Consider the following 27729-nt stretch of genomic DNA (forward strand, 5'->3'; position numbering starts at 1 on the left):
CTGAGCATAGCAAACTGCGCAGAACGATGAACAATTGATGTGGTAGGAAGTTACACAGCATACAGCATATCGGGTTGTATTTCAAAAGGAGCTACTTCAAACGGTATTCACTTTTACAAGTAAGTAATAACGCATACAATGGCTAAGTATTAAATAAGTTAATGGAAAAGATGAACACCGTCTAACTAACCTTCTTGGGGAATTAAAACCGTAATGTTAGTTTGCTAGCTGTTAGCACCAGAAGACGCTATGGTGGGTAGCAAGTCAATAACTTAGTAGTTAACAAGATGTCAGTTTATAACGAGTCGGCGCCAAAGCTAAATAAACTGTTAACGTATAATGGTCTTAATTTGTTGTTTTTTATTTGGTTGTACTTTGACTGTAAGCATTCATTGCAATACGCAGTATGATTCATAATTTGGGAGCATTGCTTCGCCCACGAATGGTTATTCAATGCTTCATGCTAACAAGCTAACGTTTGCTAACTAACTTAGCACCTACCAGTTTTTTTTCCATAGGCGATTCCTGGCATTTACTTAGCTTGCTAGCTGATGTTGCATGCTACCATTAAGTCTGAGTTGGTGAATTTATTGTGTTTCTCAAATGTTTCTTGGGGAAACTAGTTTTTGTAGTTGCACCCGAACTGTCCTAGTGAAGGTAACACAGATGACCGCTTCTTAGCAAGCTCACTTTTCAGCGAAACACTCTACTTGTATGAACTTTGCTGGTAATGGTTGAAACTAACATCTGGGGTAATGCAAAGTGTGCATACGTTGGATACCTGGTTCGTTTATTTTATGGCTTTGTCCATAAGTGTTTTTGTTTGGCCCTCCGTGTGAAGGTTTCAAGCGGTTTCATGTAGCACCAAGTCAGTGTGTAGCACTAATGTGTTGACTACCTCCCTGGTTAACGGTCAGCCCCTGTTCAATCACAGGGTCCTTCCTCGACTGGCATATCAAAGCATCGGGATGTTTAACCCGCACCATCATCACCACCAACAGCAGCAGCAATTCCACCAGCATGTGCGGCAGCTTCAGCAACTGTTTCAACAGCAGCGGCCGCCTCCACCACCGCCCCCTCCTCCGCCACCGCAGCCTCCTCCGTCCCATCACATGCAGCATCACCATCAGAGTGGTCGGTAAGAATGTAAACTCGAGTTCGGGGACCCGCATCATGTAGCTAGCTAGGCCTAGTAGCTCGATCAAGCAGTGGCTCATCAGCTGCCTGCCACAGGTGTAGTTGGCACACATTTCAGCCCTGCTCTAGCCAGTCGAAACGTTTTAATCTGTTTTATTCAACTGACATTTTTGTCATCCTTTTACTTTTCATGGAACGCAGACATTGCTGGATGGTATCATTAGATCATTACATGGCATTCTGCTGTCTGTTTTTTTGTTGTTTGTTTGTTTGTTTGTTTTATTGTCATTCATCTGTTTCTATTGGCATGGATGAAGAGTCAGTGTGCTTATCCATCCATACGCCGGCGCACAGCACAGGTCATTTAAGTACATTAGGTTTTGTTGGGCAGCAAACCTAACGTTCTTACTGACTAACTTAACTGGCTTAATCATGCTCCTATTCACCCTCCCCTCCACATCCCCAACCCCTTCCTGTCCCCTATCCCTTGTCTACTCTCCCCCTCTTCCCTTCTCCCTTGTCCCCTCTATTTTGTCCCTTGGTCTCTCTGCCCTTTTCGACCCTCTCGTATTCCCTCTTCATTTCTCCCCTCCCTCCTCTCCTTTTGTCCCCTTCTCCCCTCTTCCCTTGTCCCTTCTCCCCTCTCTCCTTGTCCTCTTTCCCCTCACTCGTGTCCCCTCTCCGTTGTGCCCTCTCCTCTCTATCGTCCCCTCTACTCTCCGCTGTTCCCTTGCCCCCTCTCTCCCCTCTCTGTCCCCCTGTCCCCATCACCCATTGTCCTCTGTCCCCATTGTGGTCCCCTTAATGCAGGCCGATCGCGGTGGCGGCTCCGGCCCCCCCTCCCCCCCGCATGGTCAACCTGTGCCCTGCTACGCAGGCTGCCATTATCGCCCCCAACCCCATGCTGCAGGGGGCGCTACTCATGCAGCAGATGCAAGGTACAGTAGTGCAGCGCCACCTTGGCGTTGGAGGAGTGTGGAGCTGTAGCAGTGTGGGGTGATGATGGGACTATGGCCCTGCATGTCCCTGCTACATGCTTCTCTGTGTGTGTGTTGTGTGATTGTGTCTAATGTGTGTGTGTTTGTGCTCGTGTGTGTGTGCGCGCGTGCGTGTGTGTGCGTGTCTTTTTCTGGCTGTGTGGGCATGTGTGCGGGCATGCATAGTCATGAGGCACTGAAGTTGCTTGGAATGTCCGTTTTTTCGAATGTCAGTTTTTTCTGTTGCTTTATTTTACATTCGCGTAAGATTTATCTCTTTGATTTTGTGTACTTCCAGACAAAAATACAGAGTACATGACTGTATTACTGTTTGAGGTTTACAACCCAGTTTCAAACCTGAAGGATTTGATACACAGGGCAACTTTTTGTGAGCAATGTGTCTGGGCAACGATTCTGCAAGATGTTGTTTAGAGTGTATCTCACACCACATTTTTGTCAGGAGAACTTGGATTAGCAGCAGACAACTTTTTTCAACCATTCAATTAGAAAATGAATAGCCAAGCTAGAGGTGCTCCGATTGCTCGGTTGCCGATCATGACCGGCCGATAATGGCCAAAAATAGCCTGATCGGTGATCGGAAAAACATGCCGATCAAAAAACCGATCGAGAGATATTAAATTCCTCACGCAACCATTTGCCTTTACACCTGGCGCTGCATGTAGGCGCTGGGTCTGCACAGCTGCAACTGCACCAAAAGAAGGCATCTTTGCTTGTCTATAACTTTTCGAAACTTGATAGAGAGATTCAGAACGGTAGTGGAGCACTGCAACTGTGGACGGTGACAGAGAGGGGAGGGGCTCTCCTCACGAGGCTGCTCATTTAAAGCGACAGGTTGTTTTTTTCTCGTATGTGGAAGACTATTTGATGTAATGTTTCAGTTTCAATTCAATCTTAAATAAATTTAGTTATTCTATGCAATAACGTATACATTGATTAATACTGTAGACTGTATTACCAACACTAGTCTGAAAGATAATAATAATAATAATAATAATAATAGACATGTGCAAATTAAGATTGATTGGTTTATGGGCAGAAATGGTATTCAATAAGGATAATTAATAGGCTATTAAAAAAATAGGAAATCATTTTTGTGATCGGCAATGATCGGTAATCGGCAGATAAAGATTTTTGGTGATCGGTATCGGTGATCGGGCCAAAAAATGGTGATCGGAGCACCTCTAAGCCAAGCCAATCATGATGTTGCCTGGCAACATTTCTGAGAGTTGCCCAGTGTATCATTACCTAGGGAGTCTACTGTATAGAGGCAGTGCAGAGAACGTGATGGTGAACACAACGTGTGTGTGTGTGTGTGAGAGTGTGAGAGTGTGAGAGTGAGAGAGAGAGAAACCTTGAAGTTGTTTGGCTGTCTAAACTTGGCGGAGGAAGCAAGAGTGTAAGATTTGTCTTTGTAAGATTTCTCTGGACAGAGGGGAGCGAGGGATGAATGTTTTATTCCTCTGGTCTCCAGCAGGGGGCATGCGTGGGTTCGCCATGGGGGGGCAGCAGTTCCCCCAGTTCTTCCCCGCAGGCTCTCGCTCCTCCCTCCTCGGACCCGTGCCCATGGGCGTGGCCATCAAGACCCCACACATCGGCTTCGCCCCACGCCACTTCAACCCGCACGCCCGCTACATGAACAATGTAAGTTTGCCTATCAGCAGGAATTATGCTGTAACAGTAGTACTGCAGTTTTCAACTTTGAGTGGCAAGCAATCTTCATCTGTTTGATGGTATATCTACAAGTTTTTCCGTGAGCGACAAATCTGTCACACAGTAACATGTCGTTTTTGTCTTTGAGTGGCAAAGCAACCCCTGTACATGTATACTACATGAAGTATGCACTATAAATTTGCTTATGAGCAACGCATCTGGTATACATGAACACTAAGGCTGTAACGATACACCCAACCCACGATTCGGTTTGTATCACGATATATGACCCACGGTTCGATACGCCCCACGATTTTATTATTTTTAAAGGGAAAAAAATAAGAAGAAAATAAATTATAGGCTATATTTATATATAGGCCTAGGCCTATGCTTTCTTTTTGCATTTACCTGCCAACATTAATTTTGTAGGTCTACTAAATGATGTTGCAGATATAGGCCTACCACTGCAACCTGTTCCCCAGGTGTTCACATCAAAGCACAGCACAGAGAAATAAGGGATATTAATTCAACAAGGAAAAATAGGCTTATTACTAATAGGCTTAGATCATAATCATGCTGAGATGCTGACCATGTGTGAGAGACAGAGATGGAGAGAGAAGGGTCAGGGTTCCAGTATAGGTAGCCTATAACAACTGTCTCACATTATCAAACATTATCCAATTAATATCCAAACATTAGGCTAACTGAAAACAACACTGGTCATATTTCGTCAGGAAACATGTTGTATTAAGTTACTTACAGAAATGCAACACTTAATTTTGATGTTTAATATTTTTGTAACTGTTTTGATCGTGCAGCAGCGCGCACACTTTTATACAAACAAAACTCGAAATGAACCTCAGTTATGTTCTCAGTATGCAACACGCACGTTGTCCTTTGTTTGGTTTTGTGATTTGACATTTTGTCAAGAGCGGGAATAGATGCAGTGGCTGAAATGGAGCATGTTTTCGCTAGGCAGGCGGTCAATGTGGGGAGGAAATAATGCTGCCTAATATCCACAGCGACCTAAACGTTCGCCCGACTTCAGACACTCCCTTATGAGCGTATAGAGCTCTAGCGATTTAAAATTTGGTCAGGCGGAGCATCTCGCTCTCTCGCTCTCTTTCTCTCTCTCTCTCCGCTCAACGTCTATCTCCACTCAACATACATCGGCGCATGCATGAATCAAAAACATCTTCATCACACGTTTGATAAAGCCTTCTTGGTCTGTTGTTCATTTCTGTGCTTTACCTTCCGACGTTTGCCGAAGTTTTTTGTCTCGCGGAGGTTGCTGTGGGCGGCAATGAATAACAACCAATGCACGTGCTGGTTGGACGGAACATTTTACAGGAGAGAGGGGAGAAGTGTTACTCGCTCATGTGCGACCCATTTCTAATTGTCTTTGAGCGCATATGCAAGCATTAAGCGCATATGCAAGCATTTGCCTGTATCCTGCTGTTTTCTAGACTGAGGGGTAACAACTTTAAAGGGCGCATCGCGATTCTGCGAGGAAGGTTCGCGATAGGGGTTCGTGGGTCTGCGTACCGCGATCCCTCGGTTCGATGCAATATCGTTACAGCCTTAATGAACACTTAACACATTGATGCCTAAAGCACCTGCAAAAACACCTGCTGAATGCCTAAGCCCTTCTTGGGAAATTTGCCCTCAGCCTATAAAAACCTAAACATCTTAGCCTCTGATGCACATAAAAACATGAAACATTATTGCATTTAAACCCTAAGACCCTCATCTTGCATTAGAATGTGTTCATTTACCTGTAACATACCCACATTTTTATTTTAAAAGCTAAAATCTCAAGAGCCTGAATGCAGCGCATATGTGTTTCCAGGCATCAAAGGGCAACATATTAGAGTCTTCAGGCTGAAATGGGTTAATAGTTATCATTTCTGTTAGGTCCTGCCTATGGAAGGTCTTCTGATAACTATGTGAAGCTCCAAATAAGAACTTCTTAAAATCTAGCATCACCCTCTTTGTCGACCATGACACACTTGCATGAAAAACATGTGCCACTTGAAACTAAGGACACAGACAATAAGACAATACAAACTCCTCAGATGGACTTTTTAAAATATATTTTTTAAACAGCACATTTTAATGCCAAGATTCTCATCACGTATCAACCAGACCGTTCTAGCTTTTGTTTCAGATGTTGCACTGAAGTTCTCGTTCCTGGTGTAAAGTGCCCTTTCATCTGCATCTAATTAAAGCAGGCTTATTACACCGTGCTCTTAAAACACTCTGCTGCCCTCACAGATGTAAATGACACATTCTTGGTCCTTAATGACATTATTAATTTGTGTAAATGTTATGCAGGACTACGCCTCTCGGCAAATGGACAGGAAACGTGAGAACGAGCAGAAACCAGCGGCCACCTCAGAGGCACAACAGGGCATCAGTACCAGAGGTGAACACATGCGCGCGCACGCACACACAGACACACACACACACACGCGCTGCAGTCCATTTTAAAGTGTTAATGTTGAAAGCATCTCAATACTGTGTGTGCGTGCGTGCGTGCGTGTGTGCGTGTGTCAGGACCGTATTAAGGCACTGTGGTGTCCCCGGGCACTAATACATTGCAGGTGCCCCCTCTTATGAACAATATATGCAGGGCTCTAAATTAACTTTTTCCACCACCAGCCAATTTGGCTAGTAGACATTTTTTCTTACCAGCCAAACAGAAGTTCAACTAGCCATTTTTTAATCTTGCCAAAATAGGCTATGTGTTAGGCTAGTTGTGTTTTTTTTAAATTATTATTATTATGGTTATTTTATTCAAATTTCCACAACACATAAACACTATAGGCCTACATACTAGGTCTATAATAAGCATATTATATATACTTTTTTAAACTTTACCTTAACCTTATTTTTACCTCTGAAAACAATGAATCACCAGCCACACACACAACAGACCTTTAAACCAAACACACAGCCAAACACTACAAAACCTCACACTCCAAGGAGGGAGAAGAGATGAGAGGAAAAGAAGAGGAGGAGAGGAGAGGAGAGGAGAGGAGAGGTCAACACACACACACACACACACACACACACACACACACACACACACACACACACACATTGTGCAATAATGGATATGATGTCGTGTGTGCCTATTGTGTGTATGTGGCGTACAGTATGATGCTATAGGCACCATTATTTCCTCCAGGAGCTCTTCTCTACCATGCGCAACAAAATAACAAGAAGCCTACGCTATGTCTAACTAAAAGCAAAGAATATCACGGAAATGTTCGCTTCCTTTGTTACTTCCATAGCGTACGTAGCGAACGTAGCCTACTCGCATGGGCATAAGGACTGCCCTTCTTTCCGATGGCGTGGGCTTTCCAACTTAGTTGCGCCAGGACTTAAAACATTTCAGTAGACAACTGACAGCTACGCTCACACTACTCTGACAGCCCGTTCTCCTCCTCTGCCCTTGTCGCTATTTCATTCCACAACACTCCTGTCATTGAAACTCTTCGGTCAGGTCCTCACAGCTTAAAAAGGCAGCCTGTTTACAGCAAGGAGTGTCGGTGTCGGTGAATGCTAATAGTAACAGTAGGCCTAATAGTTACGTTAAAAGTGGTGGAGCGAAAGCGACAGGAGCAGGGGAGAGTTGCCTGTCAAAATAGTGTGAGCGCACAAGAGCTCTGAAATGCTTTTTGTCCTGGCGCACGCAACAGCAGCACGGAGTGGCTGCTGCTTCGGAAAGCTCACGGTGGGGTGGGGTCATGACGGGAGTGTTTATGGGTAATGTAGGAAATCTCGCCGTTTCGTTGTCATACAAGCCGCCGTTTACCGTTCACAATTTACTGTAGGCTACTCGGGCGCTACTAGCCAAATGGGCGGGTAGGTATTTTTTTCCACCGGCCAAAATTAATTTTCACCCGTGTTTGGCGGGTTGGCGTGTGTTAATTTAGAGCCCTGAATATATGTAAAGTCTGTCATACAGTGCCCCCTAACTGGCTGTAAATGTTTGGTCCCCCTGGGCCTTATGGATAATCCTGGTGTGTGTAAATATGAATGCTTGTAAATTAATCCACACACAAGCGCGCACACGCTAACACATAATATGCATACACATGACACAAAGACACACATGTGCTGTAGCAACTATGGTCTATTTCCAGAGTGGGGTAAAAATAGCAGTGATGTAAGTGGGTGGTGGCAGTCTGATGATCTCTCCTTCTTACTGTACCTCTCCACTTGACCTCTGCAGATCCCTGTAATTAGTGCTGCGGTTTGTTGTTTTTTATTTTATTTTTTATTTAACCTTTTTATTTAACCTTTATTTAACAAGGAAAATGAACCAGTTGAGAATAAAAATCTCTTTTACAAGGGTGTCCTGGCCAAGTGGCGGCACAAGTTACAAAATTAAAAAAATCCAGTTGCATTAAAATAACAAATCAACTGACACAATAACAAATCAATTAAAACGGTTACAGACAAGGGAGTCAGTTGTTTTGAAGTTTTATAACGAGTAGAAATTTAGTAGACACAACAAGATTTTTTTACGAGCCATCATGTTCAGTTCTCACAGTACAACACATACTGTAGGCCTAACCCTATGATGCAAATTATGGATTATTTTATTGTATACATTTATTTTATTTTCTATTCATTAAGTCTAGCCTTGTGTGTTTTTGTGCACACGCATGCACTTAAAGTACCACATGTGAGCATGTGTGTGAAAACCATATACAAAGGTGTGTGTGTGTGCGTGCGACTGACTGAGAGGTTATGTCTGTGACGAATGTGAGAATGCCAGTCAGTGTGTGTGTGTGTAATGTCATATGTGTGCTGCCGTTGTGATGTCTTCCCTGTAGTGTAGTTCAATGTCATCATGCATACAGTAGGTATAGTGTAAAGTTCATGTGAATAGTTAACCTGTCTCGCCAGATGAATGCTCCAAGCCCCCAGCTGTACTTTTTCAGAACCCGATACAGTATGTGGCGAGAGACAGGTTAGTGAATATTGACAATAAAAGTTATTCTATTCTATTCTATTCCATTCTATTGTAGATGAGGCTGCCGTGCCATTGGCTGATGGACCAAGCGATGCCAGAGCACAACAACAGGAGCAGGAGGAGCCCGCCCAGAAGAAGGCCCGCACTGAAGGGTACGCATACTGGCTGCACGCGTAGTACACTCGGCCGGCTGCATCAGAGCCGTCTATAGGGAGAGTTATGCCAACCGGGGCACAGGAAGTACATTTGCCACTTGTTTCAATGTAGATTGAAATAGTGCCGTGATGTGGCTTTCTGTTCGCTAGGTTAACACAGAACCACTACAGAACAAGTCAACATTAAGCAGAAACCAACATTGACCAACAATTGTATGCACTAGCGATTGGTTTATTTGGGATTAATTCATTACAATTCACTTACATCACGTAAATCTGCCAAATAAGTATATTTTAGGATATACTGTATGCTATACTAGACCTTGCTGTGGAATCATCTTCCTGGCATTCATAGTGCTCCATGAGCTGTCCTGAGCTGCCATTTTTGTGTTAAAAAAAGAGGAACACAGAAGTCAATGGGATTAGTCCAACTCTCCCTATAGATGTATTGTACCACTCAAACGGCTGAGGGGAGGTCACCCAGTAGAACTGAAGGGTACACTTATAGGCTGCACACATGGCATAGGCATTGCAGTAGGCTGCACACAGCACTCTAACTAGGCTGCACTCATGCTTTTAAGATACACTAGGATTCTCACTAATCAGAGTGCACATAGCGTTGACACTAAAGTGCACATAGACTAGCACTCTCAGTAGGCTGCATGTACTTAAGCTCTCTCCCTATGTTGCATTAGCACTCTCACTAGGCTGTATGAGCACTAGGCTGCACACAGCACTCTCACTAGCTTACTCTCATGCTCTTAGAAGGGTGCATGCTACTCTCCCTTGGCTGCACTAGCACTAGGCTGCCCGTAGTGCTCTCACTAGCTTACACTCCTACTCTTAGTAGGCTGCATGGACGCAGTAACTGGCACTCTTCCTAGGAGGTATTAGCACTGTCCGCTACGCTAATGCGCTAACCTGGCAGTGTCACAGTGTAGCTCTTCTCGGGCATCTCTAGGGCTTGGGGTGCGGTTAGTGGGAGTGGGGCTTTCCCTCTGTACAGACGGTCAATCTCCTCTGGTAGTCTTGCTATGGAATCCAGATGCTCGACACTGGGAGCTCTTTCTTTATAGCCATGGCTGTGTGCTACACACTCGCATGGGAGTGGGACTTTGCCATCCTATATGTCAGTTTTGTCTGGTGGTCTTACTATGGAATCCAGGTGCTGGACACTGGTCAGCTCTCTTTATAGCCACAGCAGGGTTCTATTCTGCCCCTGTTACTAGGCCACTGTTACTAGGACCCAGGGCACTGGAGGGATTGCATTACGTTGCATTGCAATAGACTACACTAGCACACACTGTTACTTAAACCAACCTGCAAGTGAGACGCCAGACTCAAGTTCGAGAGAGAGAGTTTACACATGTCAGAGAGGAAAAAAGATGATGCTGTGTCTTCTGCGTTACATTGAATATTATTTTGGAAATATGCACTTCTCTGCTCTGTTTGACTTATTGTTAGTTATTACCAGAACCACTGTGATACTTAAACCACATTTGCAAATGGTTAAAGTTTGACAGGAAACAACGATGTACTAACTTTGCAGCGGGCAGCAGAGTTGTATAAAATAGAAGTACTTTTACAGATGGAATTACAAGCCTAGTAGAATGATATTACAAAGTTGAAAACTTGTAATTTCATACCACTGTTAGAGTACTTCCTCATCTACTTGATATATCTCTGGCAAGCAGCGATCAGACTGGCGTTGTCTTTTTGTTTTGGTTTGTTTGTGCACCTTGACCTTGCCTGCGGTTATCCTGAAGTGCTCTCTTAAACTGATTAGATTAAAGAAAATGAATGAAAGAAAGAAGACTGACTAGGGTTGCTTTGATTGTTTCCTCTCCTCAGATGGATGTGTCTTCTCCACATCCACATATTTCACTTTCTTTTTTACTATTATAATTGTTGATCAAGCAGGAAGTACTGTTTTCACAACCTAAAAAATACATTATATAAAAACGCTCCCACTATAGAAATCCACATATTCGTAAAGAAAGCAGGAATGTTCATTGGGATTAAATCTGTTCCTCTCCTTCCCCTCATTCAACCCCCTCTCTTCTATCCCCCACCCCAATCCCTCTATTCCAAATCGGCATGCTGCATGCCCATTCCCACTTTCCCTCTCTTCTCCTCTTCCTCTATTCTAACCCTCCCACCTCAATCTGTCTATTCCCAATGCCCCCCCCCCTCTACTGTGTATGCGGTCTCTCACTCTCCTCTTCTCTTTTCCCTCTCTTCTATCCCTCCCATCACCTTTTCTATCTCTCCTGTCATCCACAAATAATTTGTCTATTCCCCCTCCACTGCCTCTGTTGTCTACCTCTCTCTCCTCTTCTCCCCCCCCCTCTCTCTCTCTCCTCCAATCCCTCTATCCCCTCCTCTGTCTCTGTTGTCTACCTTTCTCTCCTCTTCTCCCCCTCTCCTCTTCTCCCCCTCTCCTCTCTCTCTCTCTCTCTCTCTCTCTCTCTCTCTCTCTCTCTCTCTCTCTCTCTCTCTCCCCCCCTCTCTCTCTCTCCTCCAATCCCTCTATCCCCTCCTCTGTCTCTGTTATCCCCCTCCATTAGGGCAGAGGGAGGTGCAGAAGATGGCCAGAGTCCTGCTGGAGATGCCAACCCCACAGGTACAGGTGTGACACACGCACATGACCAGCATTGTGTTTTTTTCCCAATCAATCAGTGACATCAGATCATTAATATCTTCTCTCTACCATGGATCATATCTCATTTCGGTGAAAGACATATTCATTCTCTCTCTCTCTCTCTCTCTCTCTCTCTCTCTCTCTCTCTCTCTCTCTCTCTCTCTCTCTCTCTCTCTCTCTCTCTCTCTCTCTCTCTCTCTCTCTCTCTCTCTGCGTATGTGTGCCACCTGACAGAGTTTTCAAAGCTGGAGGAAGGTGTGAGCGCAGCCAGGCCAGTTGTGCACGAGGTCCTGGAGCAGAGCAGAGCAGCCCAGGTGAGGATGCCATCCAAGGATACTAACAGGCCGCAAGCCAATCTAGCTCCTTCCGCCATTTCCTCTTGCCTCCATTCCTTGTTGAAGTTTAATACTGTATTTTTATTCAAACTTCTCGCAAAAACACAAGTCAAAGTTCAGAATGATAAATCTTCAGTAATCAGAATGTTGAATGGGGTGTAATGGTTGACAGCAGGGAAACCTGCTGGAGGCCAGAAGGAAAATGAAATGAAATGAAATGAAAATGCTGAATGTCAAGATGGCCGAAACATAAGATACTATGTCTTGTGTTTAGAATGATCTGATGAAAAGCTGTTGGCACATTCTGCCGTTTTCACAAGTGTACAATGGCACTCTTCCTATGATGCCATTAGTGCTCTCACAAGGCTAGAATGATGTCCTTCACTGACATTGAAGGTTTAGATTGAGTACATTTGGATATCGTTATAACTGTATGCTTAGGCGTTCCTTTCTAAGCTTGTGACTATAGGAATGTACTGCGATTAAGCACGTACTGCGGTGGAATGCCGGCCCCTCCCTGTACAGTGTGCTCCTGTCTGACGGATAACAACACTAACAGCACAATGCTTTCACACCTCGTTATCATCTAGTAGTAACCCGTTTCACTTTCTGCGTTTAAAACAAATAGGAGAATACTATATCTGTATTACGCTGAGTGTGACTCAACTGTGTGTCTTATTGTGGTTTTCAGTTGGTATTCTATCTGTGTCTCTCATTCACTCCTTTTCTTATCTGTCTTTCTCTTTATTTTTCTTTTTTTCTTTCAATTTGTAGAGGTCACTCAGCCACTCTCTTCTTATCTGTGTGTTTTGCTTCTCTCTTGTTTCATTCCTTTTCTTGATTTCCACATGTGACTGTGTGTTACCCGGATGAACCTCCTGACTGACGCCCATGTTGTCCTCACGGTTCACGGATATAAACCAAGTATTTTTTTGGTTTGCATCGTGAACCAACTTTTCGTTTCTCGAACACCCCGGCCGGTTCGAGATTAGGTGCAGTAATGCCGTGTCCAGACCAAGAGCGAACTACGCTGCCTGGTTAGTAGCGTGGGTAGCAGAAGAAGTTTCGCCTTGAATTTGCTGTATTCGCTCTGGACGCAGCATTGACATGTTTGATTTAGCTAATCTCAACGGCTCTGGCTTGACATGAACATTCCAATTGGTTTTTGCCGAACCGCATCATGGCTCATTACCATAAGATTAGCTGATTTTTTATCGTTAAAATTCGCTTTGGTCGCTCAGTTCGCTTTGCCCCTGGCGAATTCGCTTTGGTAGAGCTGGTCGCGTGCCCTCCATAGAGAAATAATGACTTCCGCCGCTCCATTTGCTCTGTTCGCTCTTGGTCTGTACACGGCATAACGGGCACTGGCACGATTCTCAGTCGGCCTGAACGTACCTTATGTTTCTGTGACTCACTCACTCACTCTCTCACTTTGTGCCTGTGTGTGTGTACTCCTGCAGGGAGGGGAGAAGGAGAATGGGGAGAGCCAGATGTTGGTGGGTGAGGCAGAGGAGGGGGCGGAGGAGCCGTCTAAGGAGGTGAGCAGCGCTGGGCCTGCTGCAGGAGGCCAGGAGGAGGGCAAAGAGGGAGGAGGACCTGGAGGAGGAGAGGGGGCCTCCAACAAGTACTACTGCTACATCTGCAACATCACCTGTCATAACCAGCAGGTGAGAAACAAACCGCACACAAAGACAGCAATGACAAAACAATCTGACCAATGTTAGTTTTTTGTGCCATTCAGAGCATGAAAACTTAGGACTGAAAGGCTGATTTTATATTTGTTTACTTCGTCCTTCAGAACTTCCAGAGAGAGTATTCCAAGAAGTGGGTGCTGTAGTATTCCAGGTTGAGTTAATCCTGAGGTTGTGGTAAATCATCTAATAGAAGAGCCTGGAGTCCTGATTTTCGTAGCTAAATGACTACTTCAGTCTATCTTCTATGAGGTTTACCTCTTGCTCTAGGTTAACTTAGCCAAGTTTATCACTTCACCATAGTCTTGGAATACCCCTGACGGCTGGAGACAGATCAGAAGACTGAGAGGCTGACTAATGATTGTTTATTTTTCATTTTTTTGTTTGTTAATTTGTTTGTTTGTGTGTTTGTGTGTTTCCTGCTCTAGAACTTCCAGGGCCACATGAATGGGCTGGCCCACCAGCAGCGCATGATGGAGATCCAGCACATGAGCAACGCCTGCCTGGTCACCCTGCTGCCCAAAGTACAGGAGTCCCTACAGGGCACACGCAGAGACGGGTACACACACACACACACACACACACACACACACACACACACACACACACACACACACACACACACACACACACACACACACACACACACACACCCTGCTATAAGGTACACACAGAGACGGACACACACACACACACACACACACACACCCTGCTATAAGGTACACACAGAGACGGACACACACAGTCACCCTTCTACAAGGTGCACACAGAGCTGGACACACACACACACACACACACACACACACACACACACACACACACACACACACACACACACACACACACACACACACACACACACACACACACACACACATGCACTAACTCACCCTGATACAAGGCGCGCACAGAGCTGGGCACACACAAGCACCCACACCCCCACCCCCACACAGAGTCACCCTGCTACTAGGTGCGCACAGTGACGGACACACACACACACACACACACACACACGCACAAAAAACACATACTTTGTCACTATGATGCCCCCAGTCGTTCTGATGGAGGCCATAACATAATTTAATTCAAAACAACACCATGGAGCAGAGGACTAGGGCATCTTTATTGGTGAATGTGTGTGTCACCTGGCTTGCCAGCTCTACGTAGGGAGAAGAAGTCTGCAGGTCTGCAGACACGCTACCTGTCATGATTTCTAAATACAAAAGGTTTGTGCACCCTTTGAAATTTCTTACATTTCTGTCAAAATTGGTCATAAAACATGGTTTGCTTGTTCCTTCTTGTGATTTCCGGGAAGATCAGACCATGATTTATGACCAATTTTGACAGAAATGTAACAAATTTCAAAGGGTGTAAAAACTTTTTCCAATGATTGTATGACCTGTTGTGCCCCTAGGGAGAAGAAGGCTGGTCTGCAGACACGCTACCTGTCATGATTGATACATGTATGTACTGTATGACCTGTTGTGCCCCTAGGGAGAAGAGGCCCGGTCTGCAGAGGTGGTGTGCAGCCTGCCAGACACACTTCACCTGTAACGTCATGGAGCACCGCCGCACCAAGGAACACAAGGTAGATCACAAGCACAAGTGGAGGATGCAAGGTCGCATATTGGAACGCACCCACTGTCTATAGTACACTATCAGAACTTGGATCATTGTTTAGTCTACATCATCAGAACCTATATCGTGCCTCAGTGTATCAGAACCCACACACTTAATCTCGTATTGGTATCAATTACATAGGCCTGCTATGCTTTTTGCAGGGGGGTCGGGGGGGAGGTAGACGGACACCAAACAGGGTCTGAGGGGAATAATCATCTCTCCTCTGCAGATAAACTGTTAACGTCTCCTCAAAATGACAATTTAGGGAGGAAGCAAGCATAAAGGGGAACCAAAAACTGCAGCCTTTTTCCAACACCAGTTAAGCTTCTGTTCTTGGTGTTCAGTGGCCTAATGCTAAAAAACAAGCACACACAAGGCCTCGTGACTAACCTACACACTGCTACTTTGTCGTGATAGTGTGGCACAGAGTCGTAAGCTTAGCGACTCACTCTTGGCTGGTAAGCAACTGAAGCTTCAGTATTATATTACATTACATTACATTAGCATTTAGCAGACGCCTTTGTTCAAAGCGACTTACAAGGAGCAATTTAAACAAGGACAGGGTAAGGGACAGTGTACAGTTCCAACACCCTGCTATTATAGATTTCGCATTTTAGTTTTCAGTTAGTTACCAAGTGAGAACTTGGTATGAAACAAAAGTGTCATAGGGCACCAAATATTCCAATAGAAAAATAGATGGATGTCTTGACCTTGAGTAAAAAAAAACTAGAGACCTTTTCCTGACAGGAAATTGCTGCTCTGTAAAGCCAGTGTGTAATATCATCATCAGTGTTACAAAAAATTTCTGACAGACAGACCGTCATGATGAAGATTAGTTTAAAAAAAAAATGCATGCATCACCATCAACCGTTTATTTTCTCCCTTTGTGCGTTATAACTGTATATCTCACCTGAACCATGAATATGAACATGGCATGACCCCACTCGTGTAAGGGTCGGAATGCAGTTTTGTTGTTCATGTCCATCTGACCCCTGTGCCCTTTGACCCCTCAGCTGTGCAGCCGCACCAGCAGCCCCTGCTGCACGCCCTGCAGGCTGCAGTTCAGGACGTCACGAGAGTTCGTGGAGCACATGCAGACGCCCGAGCACCAGCAGAAAGTACAGGAGGTCAGTATGCTAACATCATTTTTCCATAAATAACAGCCTTTCCTTTTTTTATTAAAAACTTCAAATTGTAGCCTGCCGTACCCCCATTTGTAGCCTGGTCCAATCTTTTTGTTAATAGCGCCGGCTATTATTTGAAGAAATATGGTAACAAGCACAGGCAGTACAGGATGAACTCACTTACAGTATTAGTGTGGGACCCCATACTTACGAAAGGCATGATTGTAGGATTAAATTATATTATATTACTATTATTGTGGGGCCAATTCTTGAAAATGGGAAGAAATGCCTTTACTTGTGATAGAGGTCCGTTGAAGTGTGAGAGTACAGAGAGTTTCAAGAGTACAGTCCATACAGGATATGTGGCAAGAAGACACGTGTGGACCTTGCTGAACAAAGAGTGTTTTGTGTCTTTGTGTTTTTGTGTGTGTGTGTTTGTGTGCACGTTTCTCAGCTGCGTGAGCGGCGGGCAGCTGGGCTGGAGGACCTGACCACTCTGGATGAAAAGGGATGCTTCGTTGGAGAGGAGGAGCTGGAGGAGAAGGATGATGATGTGGAAGATGAAGCCAATGGACAGGTATAATTAGCAATGGTGGGGTGGCGTCCGCGCCAATGTCTTTTTCTGAGCGTTTCGCTCGGTGTGTAATTCCAAGAGCAGTATTGAGAAAAGGAAGAAATGAGTCGCACACGAGCTGAATGCAAAATCAAAAACTGTATTAAACAAATCTGAATGAAGTAGCCTAAATAAAACCGACAGACAAGGGACAAACGTTTCGGGTCCAACTGGGAACACTGATGATGGGCTAGACCCGAAACGTTTGTCCCTTGTCTGTCGGTTTTATTTACTTCATTCGACTTTGTGTAATACAGTTTTTGATTTTGCATTCAGCTCTTGTGTGCGACTCCTTTTTTCCTTTTCACCAGGTATTATAATTAACACCAAATCTCTGGTTTAAATGATTGTTCAGAAGGTCTATGGGCAGCATAACTGTAACTAAGATACAGGAAATGGTCTGCGAATACGGCAGACATTTAAGTGAGCAGGGTTAATATGCGGAGTAATGCGTTTGATGGTGAATAAGTGAACATTTCCTTATCCGACCTCTGTATGTGTTTTGCTGTGCTGATATAGTAGTAGATAAATTCATGAGCGGTTGTTCTCTTTCTGTCCACCAGGCGGCGCCAGAGGTCACTTTGGAGGACATGGGAGACGATGAGGAGTTCGACTCACACACAATTTATGGTGAGAGCATGCAGGCAACTCAATCAGGCATATTGTGTTGCCGTTTCTGAAATATTAATGTCTCCTCTGGTATTTTTTTGTGTGCACAACAAGTGTGTTCAAAATGTAGTGGTCATAATTTGTAATGTTTTAAAAGGCAAATTATGTTTAAAACCTCCAAAAGATGTAGGCTACTTTTTTATGTTTTAGACCATACTGTAATGCTGTTGGGATTGTGGCCATTTTAAATATATGCGGAGTTGGAACTCTTTCTAATGCTGTTGGCCAGCTGTGATTGAGCTCTCCTCTTCTGCATGACTTTATTTTGCAGTATATTTCTTTGCATGTAAGTGTAACTAAACATCCTTGTACCTCTACTTCTCAGGTTCTAGCTTCTTGGTTCCGGCGGCTGGCTTCCTGTGTCGCCTCTGCAACAGGTTCTACCATTTCGAGTCCACCGCACGCCACGCCCACTGCAAGTCCCAGCAGCACTTTGACAACCTCAAGGTGAGCAGAGGTTTCAAAAGTAAAATAAATACATACAAATAAAGAATAGACACAGATAACTTATCTGAGATAACTGCAGACCTGTGTACCGTACTTGTCTTACAATCAGGGGACTCTGCACTGGATCACGTTTGTGGTTGGTCCGTGTCCGTGGTTTTTAGGGACAAAACAGTCTCTCATTAGGTACAATGGAGTAAACGGTGTAACAGCTATGTAATATCATGTGCTAGGCTTGTGCCATGAAGTGCAAGATGAAACAAAGTGAAGTGTTAGTGGGGAGACATTACACGCAAGACAATCCGCACACTGTTGCTGCTCACCGATTTATTCAACACAACGTTTCGACCTCAGGCGGTCTTCGTCAGGTCAGGTGTATAGGTCTCATTTTTTTTCTTCTTTTACGCACGTTTTGTTTGATCCAGCACCTGTTTTACTGGATGTGCACGCATCACCTACACTACTTTTGAGACATTAGACGCAGCCTTAGTCGACATAGGAAGGCGAGAAAATTGCCTTATCGCCATTCAATTATTTGTGTGTAAATGAGCTCTAAATGGAAAAAACTGTTGTATAGTTTTGGAATGCTATTCTTGATAGTCTTGTTCTCTGCCCACAGTTGGGCTCTTTGGGTGCTCCTGTGTATGCACATGCGTGTGTAACAGATGCATGCATGTACTGTACTGTATGCACTCATTTGTATAAATGTGCTGATCTGTCATGTTGTGTTTTTGGTCTACCATTACAGAAGTACAGAGCTCTGCGAAAGCAGCAGGAGGAGGAGGAGAAGGAGGAGCAGGCTGCAGCCGCGGCAGCGACGTCGGCGACGACAACCTCAGGAGCAGACGCGCCGGGTCCAGAGGACAACCACCCCGACCCCCAGGACCAGGAGATGACTCCCAGCCATGACCAGCAGGGCGGCGACACCAGCACTCACTCTCCGCCAGCGCTGGACCTCCACCAAGACCAGGAGCAGGAGGAGGCTTGTGACCTCAGCCGCACCTCCACCTCCTCCCCAGACAAGCCACCCAATCTGGGCACGCAGGCAGCATCCACGCTCCATCCCACAGCACCTCAGGAGGACGACCAGAGCTGCCAGCTAACCCAGGCAACCATCAGCATCAGTACCAGCGGTGGCCATGACAAGGAAGAAGATGATGACGACGATGATGTCATCTGCCTGGAGTCGTCATCCTCCGCCCGACCAGCAGGGGCAGCAGAGCAGCAGGGAAGACAGGAGGCCCCCGTCGCACCAGTGGAGGAGGAGGAGGCCACACCTGAGGCCCAGAAAGTTGCAGGGGAAGCAGAGGTTAAACTGGAGGAGGAGGAGGAGGTGAAGGCTGAGGCTGAGGCCGAGGCCGAGGAGGTGGTCGTGGTGCCCTCTAGTGGCAGCAAAGGGAGAGGAAGAGGAGCAGCCAAGAGGAAGGGAAGAGCCACACGGAGACGCTGAGGAGATGCGGAGAGAGGGAGGGAGGGATGAATGGATGGATGGATGGATGGATGGATGGATGGATGGCTGGTGAAAAGAGGAGGAGGGATGTAGAAAGAGTAGGGGTGGATTTTGTCATACATGGGAGAGAAGCCTTTCATGGGGTTTTTAAAAAGAATTTTAACCCTTTCATGCGTATATTTGTAGCATAAAAGGAGCTCTTGTAAATGTACGAAATCTGTGTGATCTGCAAAGGCTTAAATGTCGACACACATTTTTTTTTTTTAAGACCCCTTCACCTGCACATCTTAAAGAATTAGTACACACCCCTTAATACAACTGAATGCAGACAGTGAGGGCAGTAGTAAGTCACAGAATATTGCCCAGTGTATTATTCTAGATGAGATGATGCCCTGTGTCACATTGCAATCTTAAAGGGAATCACGAGTCACAGTCCATTTCAAAACCAAACCCATCGCAGTATTTTGTGATAAAGTTTAGAATTGTTGATTATGTGGGCAGTTTCTGCCCCGTTTTGGCTCTTGTCAAGAAAGTTCTTGTACTCTGTTGGGAGTAATGAAGTGAAGTAAGGCTGTAGCAATGTCTTGGACGGTCACGGTCTTATTTGGGTTACTTGCTGGTGATAGGGTTCCATGTAGGAGTGGGAGAAATTTCCCCCCTGACCTACATGCATGGAAGGGTTAAAAAACAAACAGGCAATTGTGGTGCTGTCTTTTTGAGGCACCTTTTATCATGAATAATTATTTGTTTTTGCTGCCTCAAGGCAGTGTAAACCTCTTTGTGGCTCAGATTGTTTGCAACGACTTCTCAGCTTTTAGAGTGGCTTCTCCCCAATTTTAAAAGAAGAAGAAAAAAGAAAAACCCGTTGGGGAAAAGCAAACTGATTAAAAAATAATAATAATTAAAAACCAAGGGAACATTAGCGGTACGATTTACTCTTGAAAACTGATTGTTGCTTGATGCCCTTCAACACAGCCAGTGTTACTGGTCCAAGATTTTTCACACGAAGACAATGATGGTTGTGGTGATGGTGCTGGTGGTGGTGATGAAGAGCTGTCAGAGGATGAAGATGAACCCTCCTCTCCCTCTAAGGGATGGTGCAGAGGGGGGGGTGATTGTGCTAAGGGTGCCGGTATGCTTGCTGCAAGATACGCGAGCGCGTGCACGATTCGTTCATGAACGCGTTAACATGCGTATTTAATGTCAATTTCGCGCGCGTTGGACACGGCAGCCAAATGCGTGCGTCAGGTGCAATATCTTCAAACTCGCTGGGGCGATCTAAGATAGACCGTGCAGTTCCACGCGTGTGCTTGATATGAAAACGACAATGGCAGCAACTTTTAAGAGCGTCTCGAGTTTGTCCGAAATTTCAAACATTTGTGATCATACTTGCAAGCAAGCATGTGCTGTCGGTTGCTCGCGGTGACGCGCGTAATTTACAGCTCGCAGCAAGCATACCGGCACCTTAAGGAGGAGGTTCCCATCATAGGTACTCCTTCTCCTTCATAAGTCCTTCTGCTCCTCCTTCTCCCACTACTGCCTCTCCATGATCTCAAGAAAATGAATACTTCTCTCAGGTTGGCCCCTCAAGTCTCCCCTCTCACTCCTGCTGGATGGATGGATGAATGGATCGTGAGAAGGAAGGATGGACGGACGGATGGATGGATGAATGGATCGCGAGAAGGATCGATGGATGGACGGATGTTTGCTTGCTTAGTGTCCGCACTTGAACGGATGAGACTGTTGTGAGGGCGGAGGTCATGCGATTGAGAAACTGAAACTTTTCAACACTGCTGCTTGCTTACTGCTGACACCCACTGGACTGGAGTAGAAAACGCAAAAGAGAAAAAAAAATACACCTCCAGGCAGGACTTGTCCAGTGCGATACCTACTGTCTGTTGTTTCAGGACACAGTACTGTATGTGTGTGAAAGAGTGAGTGCTCCAACCCATCATCTCCTCAGCCAAGAGGGGATGGGTCTTTTTATTTTATTTTATTTTATTTCAAAATTGTTTTAGCCTATTTTTAATCCCACCACACAGCCACGGATGGAGAACTAGGGGAACCTTGTGAGATCATACCAGCAGCCGCCTCTGTTAGGGAAGGGGTAGACCTCTTCAGGGAAATAGTAGACTCCTCATCACGTAACGCAGAATGAACTGCACAGTACGCTACTGCTTTGCTTGAGCAACCTCAGCAGATCTGTATTGATATTGATATTGATGAAGGCTGTGCCTGTTTTGCTTTGTTTGCATTGTTATTGTATTTCTTTGTTTTTGTAATTGGTTTTGTTTTCCATTGTGTAGTTGTTTTGGAGTTTTGGAATTAATGTTGGCTCAGGTAGAGTTAGTGTCATCTCTGAAGGCATTAGAAAACTGGCAGTGCTTTTTGTTTTCCCCTTCTGTTTATTTTGTAACTTGGCTTCGCCAAACAATTGTGGCCTAGAGGACCTGGGAGAGTATGCCAATAACCTGGCTAAGTAATGATTCAGGTTAAGATAACCTTAAGGTAGTGGTATATCATGCAATAGAAGAGCCAGGAGTCCTCATTTCCTTAGCGAAATGACACCTGTGGACGATCTATTAGTAGATGTACCACTTCATGTAGGTTAACTTATCCGGGTTTATTACTTAACCATGTTCATGGAATACTCGCCTGGACATTTGTCTTCCCAGTTTTGTGTTTTGGTATTTCTTTTGCTTATTTCTTGTTACTCTGATTACTTTCCAGGGGGCATTCTAAGAAAGCATGATAGGTCGGACAAGTGTTGACACAAAAGCATTTTAGTGTCTGCTGTGGTTGTAAATTAGTTGTCTGAGGCATCGTTATCTGTCTTACAAAGGCTGGTGTCCGTGACTAACACTAGTCGGGTGTTCCAAGACAGTGGTTCAGTAGTACACCACACTAGAGTAATCTGGAGGTAGTGGTAATTCAGCTAATAAAAGAGCCTGAGTCTTTGTTTTCTTAACTATGTGACACCCGTGGGCCATCTATGTACAGTATAAGCTGTTGGTTAACTTGGCCAGGTTTATTATGGTACTTCACCGTGTTTGGAATACTCCCCTTGATTTACTCCTTTTTGTTGGTGAATTAAGCAAGGCTTATTACCAGGGCTCTAAATTAACTTTTTTCATCACCAGCCAAAATGTCTAGTAGATGTTAATCTCACTACCCAAACACACACTCACTAATGGATCAAAGTGGCTAGTAAGTTGGTATTTTCTACCAGTCAAGCTCAAATTTCATCAGCATTTGGCCAGTTGGCTGGTTTTAATTTAGAGCCCTGCTTATTACTAAACAAGGTTCTTGGAATCTCCCCCCCCCCCAGTTTTAGTCATCTAAACTGGGTATGTTAAAGTCAGACAAAGGGGTAAAAGCTACTAGAACTTTTGCTTGAAGAATGAACCCGTATTCCCCCTTTTAGAATATACTACAAATCTCATTAATTTTGCTGGATAACCGGTAGTCACAAAACCACATACTGTATATTTGCAATACCCCTCTTTAAAAAAAAAAAGTCTCTCAAAAAAGTCCTCACACCCCCAAAATCCTGTGGGTCTGTCTTGCGTTGGTCGCTTATTTTTGTATTTATTTGTTATTGCACTGCTCTGTGATGTCACTGAAAAAAAGAGAATTGTTTCCTTTTTATTTTTTAACATGAGTACAGCTGAGTGTGTTTGAATGTAATCTTTTAAGAGCTGTTCGGTTTGACAAAAAAAAACACACACACACACACACATCCCATCACAATTTACACCACACGAATAACTGTAGGATGTACAATTAGAATTTAATTCAGAGTATCTATCCCCTTTCGACAAAACACAGAGCGATGAGTCCTCTGACCCAGAGGCGTATCTTGCCACCAGGCAAGGCAGGCAGCCGCTTGGGGCCCCCAAGCCCCTAGACAGCAAATAACAGCTCAGAATTTACTACAGTAGTGACAATTTTGTTTCAAATGCTCATTCTTTTCAATTTTTTTGCATGGGGCTCCTGCTGTCCCTAGAAGCGCCTCTGCTCTGACCTCAGAAAGGTCGAGTTTGTATTCTCAAGAAATGGAATTAAAAGGGTGACATCAATCATCTGTTATTTTGTAGCATTTCCAGTAGCCAAACCCAAGACAGTACCGTAAGAACCAGCATATATTCACAAGACAGTACCGTAAGAACCAGCATATATTCACTCTGGACAGGCGTGAGAAACGCCACAGTTGCACTGGACAGTATTTTATTGTATTTCAATGCCTTTTGTCCCACTTTTTTGCTGGCGGCCTTTTTCACTTTAAGAAGTCAGTTTCACTCAGTCTCTTGCAAGCTCCCCTGAGGTACATTTGTTAGGAGTCTTGCAGTACGTGGGGAATTTTTAAGTAGAGGAGTACCGTAGTTTTGCATATTTTTGTGTCGCTTCATGTTAGAGGTCTGCAGTCAAGTCAATAGATGCAGTCTATTTTTTCACCACTGGGTTGTAAATGTAATCATCCTAACATGGTCCCATTCTCATTATATTCAGCAGTGCACTGTGAGGTGCATTTGTCCATAGAAGTGGCTGTCCACACAGAGACCCATGTGTTGGACTCTCGCCCACATCAGATGGAGCCCTACGATTCATTGACATGATGATCATATATCTGTGCGGATATATTTGTATTGATCAAGGCCAGCTATACCCACCCTTTTTGAAGTTGTACATAGATACACAGCTGGGGTCATATCTACTAATAAAGACAGGGCCAGACTTGTAGACTATTTGATTACGGACGTAAGAGAATAGGAGGGAAGGTAGGGTGAGACTGGGGCGAATAGGTTTTCATAACATTTTTATTCTTCAAATGATGAAACAGAAATGAACAAAAAGTGTTGTTTTTTAGCAGCTGGAAGTCTCATGTATTTTTGGATGTTTTCTGTATTTGGGTCCTTTTAATTTATATTAAAAAAATATTTGATGATTACATTTCTGCCTTTTTTCCCCTTCTTTCCCATGAGACATTTTATTTGAATAAATAGTACAATACATATGCCAACTAACACATACAAACACAATACAATACATTGGAGGAGCCACACTGATCTTAACTGGTACCCTCATATGCATCATCTCCCAGGGATGTTGGACAGATGCTGTCACTCCACATGATGCTGATGAGCTAGTCTGGGCTGTGGATGGATACAAATGTAAAGGGCCATTACATGATTCCATCAGTGCAGAGCTGGTGTTAAGATCAGAGGTGGGGAGGGACTGATACGTCTGAAAAAAAAAAAGTGTAATATATTTACTGGGGTGCCATTCACGTATTTCGGCTCCTGGATGTTTCTATTCACATAGAAAATGACAAATGTTTTCCCCTCTTGCCAGTCAACATAGGCCTACAGCAGGCTAGAGGAGCACACACAGAGCACAATTAAAATATACAATGGAATAGGTCAAACTACTGGAACAGGGCACCAGCATCACGCACAACGTCTGTCACTCATCCTTGTCTTTAGGTTGCGCAGAGTCCTCGTTTGAGGGCTGCACAGTTTGTTGTTGTTGACCTTCGGCCAAACCCTCGTTTATTTTGGCCCTGAACTCTGCGCGCGCCTGCCTGTTGGACTCCAGCAGCTCGTGTAGCTTTCCATTCAGTGAGTCGTTGCGTTCCTCCAGGTCATCCAGACAAGAGTTGATTTGGTCCAGCATGGAGTCAATGGCGGCGTATTCTGAGGGTAAAACAACGGGATAGCGTTTAAACTGTAGGCCTAATCAGAGGCGATTCTATGGTCAGGTGGGGCCCCAAGTGAAAATGCAAAATAATGAACATTTGAACCAAAATCGCCACTACTGTGGTAAAGTGTGGGCTGTTATCCACTATCTAGGAGCTTGGGGGCCCCAAGCGGCTGCCTGCCTTGCCGGGTGGCAAGATGCGCCTCTGGGCCTGATCATCATCACCCACTGGACAACTAGGCTACAAGGACGTGGAAAGTACAAACAGACGTTCAGACTCGAAGAGAATCCCCTGGTCACATGATATGCCATGTGACGATCGTCTAGACGGGAAAAAGACCAAGAGTGCCTAGTATTTACCTTCATCGTTGAATTCATCATCGTCGTCAATGATTCCATCAATATTAATGTCGGGGTCGCCGTTTGGTCCAGACATGTTGGTCCTGAAAGGTGATGCTCGCAAAATCAAGTTGACTGCCAAAATGGAGCTGTCAGGCTAGGCTACTTTAATCGTAGCCGACTGGCGTCACTCGCTTGCCTTGCCTCCAATGCTAGGAACGTAACTGCAAACAAAAATGTTTCCAGTATTGCATACTTTGCTGTGCAAAAATGGGCAACTGGCTTTGCTTAAAGGGACTATTACAGTCACAGTAACAGACAGGACGCGCTCCTTCAGATTCCTTCAGAGGTTCTCTCATCAGTCAGCTGATGTTGTGATCAGCTGACAACATGGTCCACAGTTAGCTGTCCAATTCGGTGCCTGAACAGAAATAATCTGAAAACACACACACACACACACACACACACACACACACACACACACACACACACACACACACACACACACACACACACACACACACACACACACACACACACACACACACACACACACACACGACACACGCTCTCTATCTCACGTTCTCTTTATCTCTCTGTGTCTTTCTCACGCGCATGCACATAACAATGTTTGCAGTTTCTCTGCTTGAGAAGCTGCCTGTTGAGATGCTAAGAGGTGTGTGTGTGGCGTTTGAGAGAAAATGCCCCTAGGAGCCCCCACAGGCTATATTATGGCTGCAGCCTAGGGCCCCCAGAGGCTAGCTATGGCTACAGTTTAGGGCCCCCCCACCACAGGCCACAGCCCTGTAGGCATGTGTGCCGCCACCGCCTGCTCCCTACTCCACTCCACTATGTACAAGCCAAGTCATCGTCCGGCCATATGACAACTGGCAGCTCTGTGGAAAGTATGCCAAACAGAAACCATGTGTATGACTACACTGCCCACAGTATAAAGAGGAGGCTACAACACCCCCCCTCCCCCCTCCTGGAGACCTTCTCTGCAATATCCAAGTCATCACCACAAGATGTCTGATGGCAGACTCAAACAAACAAAATAATAATTAAAGAAAAAACAAAAACAAGATCTGACAGTCTATTTCCACAAAACCAGCGTGAGGGATGGTGATGAGTGCTGTAGTTTCACCCTTTCATACCCTCCTAAGGAGCAAAGTCTCAGCTGCATTAATAACATGCAAAACTTTGCCATGGTCTAGTTGAGTTATTTATTTTATTTTATTGTAGTATAGGTGCAAACTGGACTGGGTCACCGCTAGACACTTGGGGTCACAACCACTTTGCCCCCCAAATTGGGCCCTCCTAAATTCAGATTGATTAAAAAAAAATAATTAAAAAAAAACATTACAAAACATATATTTATTATTTAGCAAAAGAACCATCATTTTTCTTTAAAGAAACGTGTATTCCATTACTCAATCTATGAAATGATTGTAATAAAGCATTCTACAAATATATAAACCATATTTGCTTATTAGTTAACATTAAATTAATCTTCATGCTAATTTATGATGCAGATATCTTCAGTTCCCAAGCCGGTTAGACCATGAGCCAGGGGGAATGATCGGTATCATCTGGGGGAAGAAATGTTAACAATGTTTTTTGGCTGGGTGTATATCCCTTACCTGACTATTGCCCTCTGGGAACACCTAGTTGCTGAACGCTGCCAGGTGACGTAAGTCAGGTTAGTATATTCCCCCACTACTAGAAAAAGCCTGATAGCAGGGGTGATAGCGAACTTACTTTTTACTTTAACTTTTGCTGGTTGTACAAGTTAAATGTAAGGCTCTCACAATCATACTGTACACAAAATAATTGTATGGATATATTGTACATTTCCTGAATGAGTAGAGTGCCCCGAGCAGGTAAGCTGACAAGGGGGGGCAGAGGGGTCAGTTTTCCTGTCTGGTATAATGAAGTGCTTTGACCTGTGGGTATGTCAGACACATTCAGTAAACGAAAGCCTGAAAGGTCCCCTTTCCAGTAATACCAAGCAACATGGTATAGAATATTGCCAATACCCCCAACATGAGCCTAAAACAATACATCCGATCACCAAAACAGAATTTATTATAGGGGGGGTAGTAACTTTAAGAGCCAAAAAAAGTGTTTTCGCCCCATGACTGCTATCAGGATTTTTCTTATAGTGGGGGGATGTACCTTA

At 44.6% G+C, this 27729-nt stretch overlaps 2 protein-coding genes across 3 annotated transcripts; one reads left to right on the plus strand and one right to left on the minus strand.

Moving 5' to 3' along the window:
* ciz1a (cdkn1a interacting zinc finger protein 1a) lies at positions 1 to 24464 on the plus strand. 2 transcript variants are annotated; one of them, XM_063210259.1, is made up of 16 exons: positions 1 to 119; positions 935 to 1138; positions 1948 to 2075; positions 3607 to 3776; positions 6120 to 6210; positions 8828 to 8924; positions 11495 to 11550; positions 11803 to 11882; positions 13364 to 13570; positions 14023 to 14153; positions 15089 to 15182; positions 16228 to 16341; positions 16793 to 16915; positions 17515 to 17581; positions 17946 to 18067; positions 18813 to 24464. In XM_063210259.1, exons 2-16 carry the CDS (start codon positions 969 to 971, stop codon positions 19512 to 19514), a joined length of 2352 nt encoding a protein of 783 aa, XP_063066329.1. In that variant the 5' UTR covers positions 1 to 119; positions 935 to 968; the 3' UTR covers positions 19515 to 24464. The 2 variants fall into 2 exon arrangements, with proteins under 2 accessions (XP_063066329.1, XP_063066330.1); XM_063210260.1 differs by having other exon boundaries at positions 3610 to 3776.
* bbln (bublin coiled coil protein) lies at positions 24312 to 25935 on the minus strand. The gene is made up of 2 exons (XM_063210261.1): positions 25572 to 25935; positions 24312 to 25207 (listed from the first exon to the last, which is right to left on the minus strand). The coding sequence occupies exons 1-2, from the start codon at positions 25645 to 25647 to the stop codon at positions 24978 to 24980; spliced, it is 306 nt and encodes a 101-aa protein (XP_063066331.1). The 5' UTR covers positions 25648 to 25935; the 3' UTR covers positions 24312 to 24977.
* Between the last annotated feature and the right edge of the window lie 1794 nt (positions 25936 to 27729).

This window comes from Engraulis encrasicolus, chromosome 11, assembly GCF_034702125.1.
Source record: "Engraulis encrasicolus isolate BLACKSEA-1 chromosome 11, IST_EnEncr_1.0, whole genome shotgun sequence".
Lineage (NCBI taxonomy): Eukaryota > Metazoa > Chordata > Actinopteri > Clupeiformes > Engraulidae > Engraulis > Engraulis encrasicolus.

What these genes read in the sequence shown, in the direction of transcription:
- bbln (XM_063210261.1), bottom strand. Translation starts at nt 25,647, where the DNA reads ATGTCTGGACCAAACGGCGACCCCGACATTAATATTGATGGAATCATT. An exon ending in TGATGAATTCAACGATGAAG is followed by an intron (nt 25,208 to 25,571) that starts GTAAATACTAGG and finishes TTTTACCCTCAG; the next exon opens with AATACGCCGCCATTGACTCC.
- ciz1a (XM_063210259.1), top strand. Translation starts at nt 969, where the DNA reads ATGTTTAACCCGCACCATCATCACCACCAACAGCAGCAGCAATTCCAC. An exon ending in CATCACCATCAGAGTGGTCG is followed by an intron (nt 1,139 to 1,947) that starts GTAAGAATGTAA and finishes CCCTTAATGCAG; the next exon opens with GCCGATCGCGGTGGCGGCTC. An exon ending in ACAGGGCATCAGTACCAGAG is followed by an intron (nt 6,211 to 8,827) that starts GTGAACACATGC and finishes ATTCTATTGTAG; the next exon opens with ATGAGGCTGCCGTGCCATTG.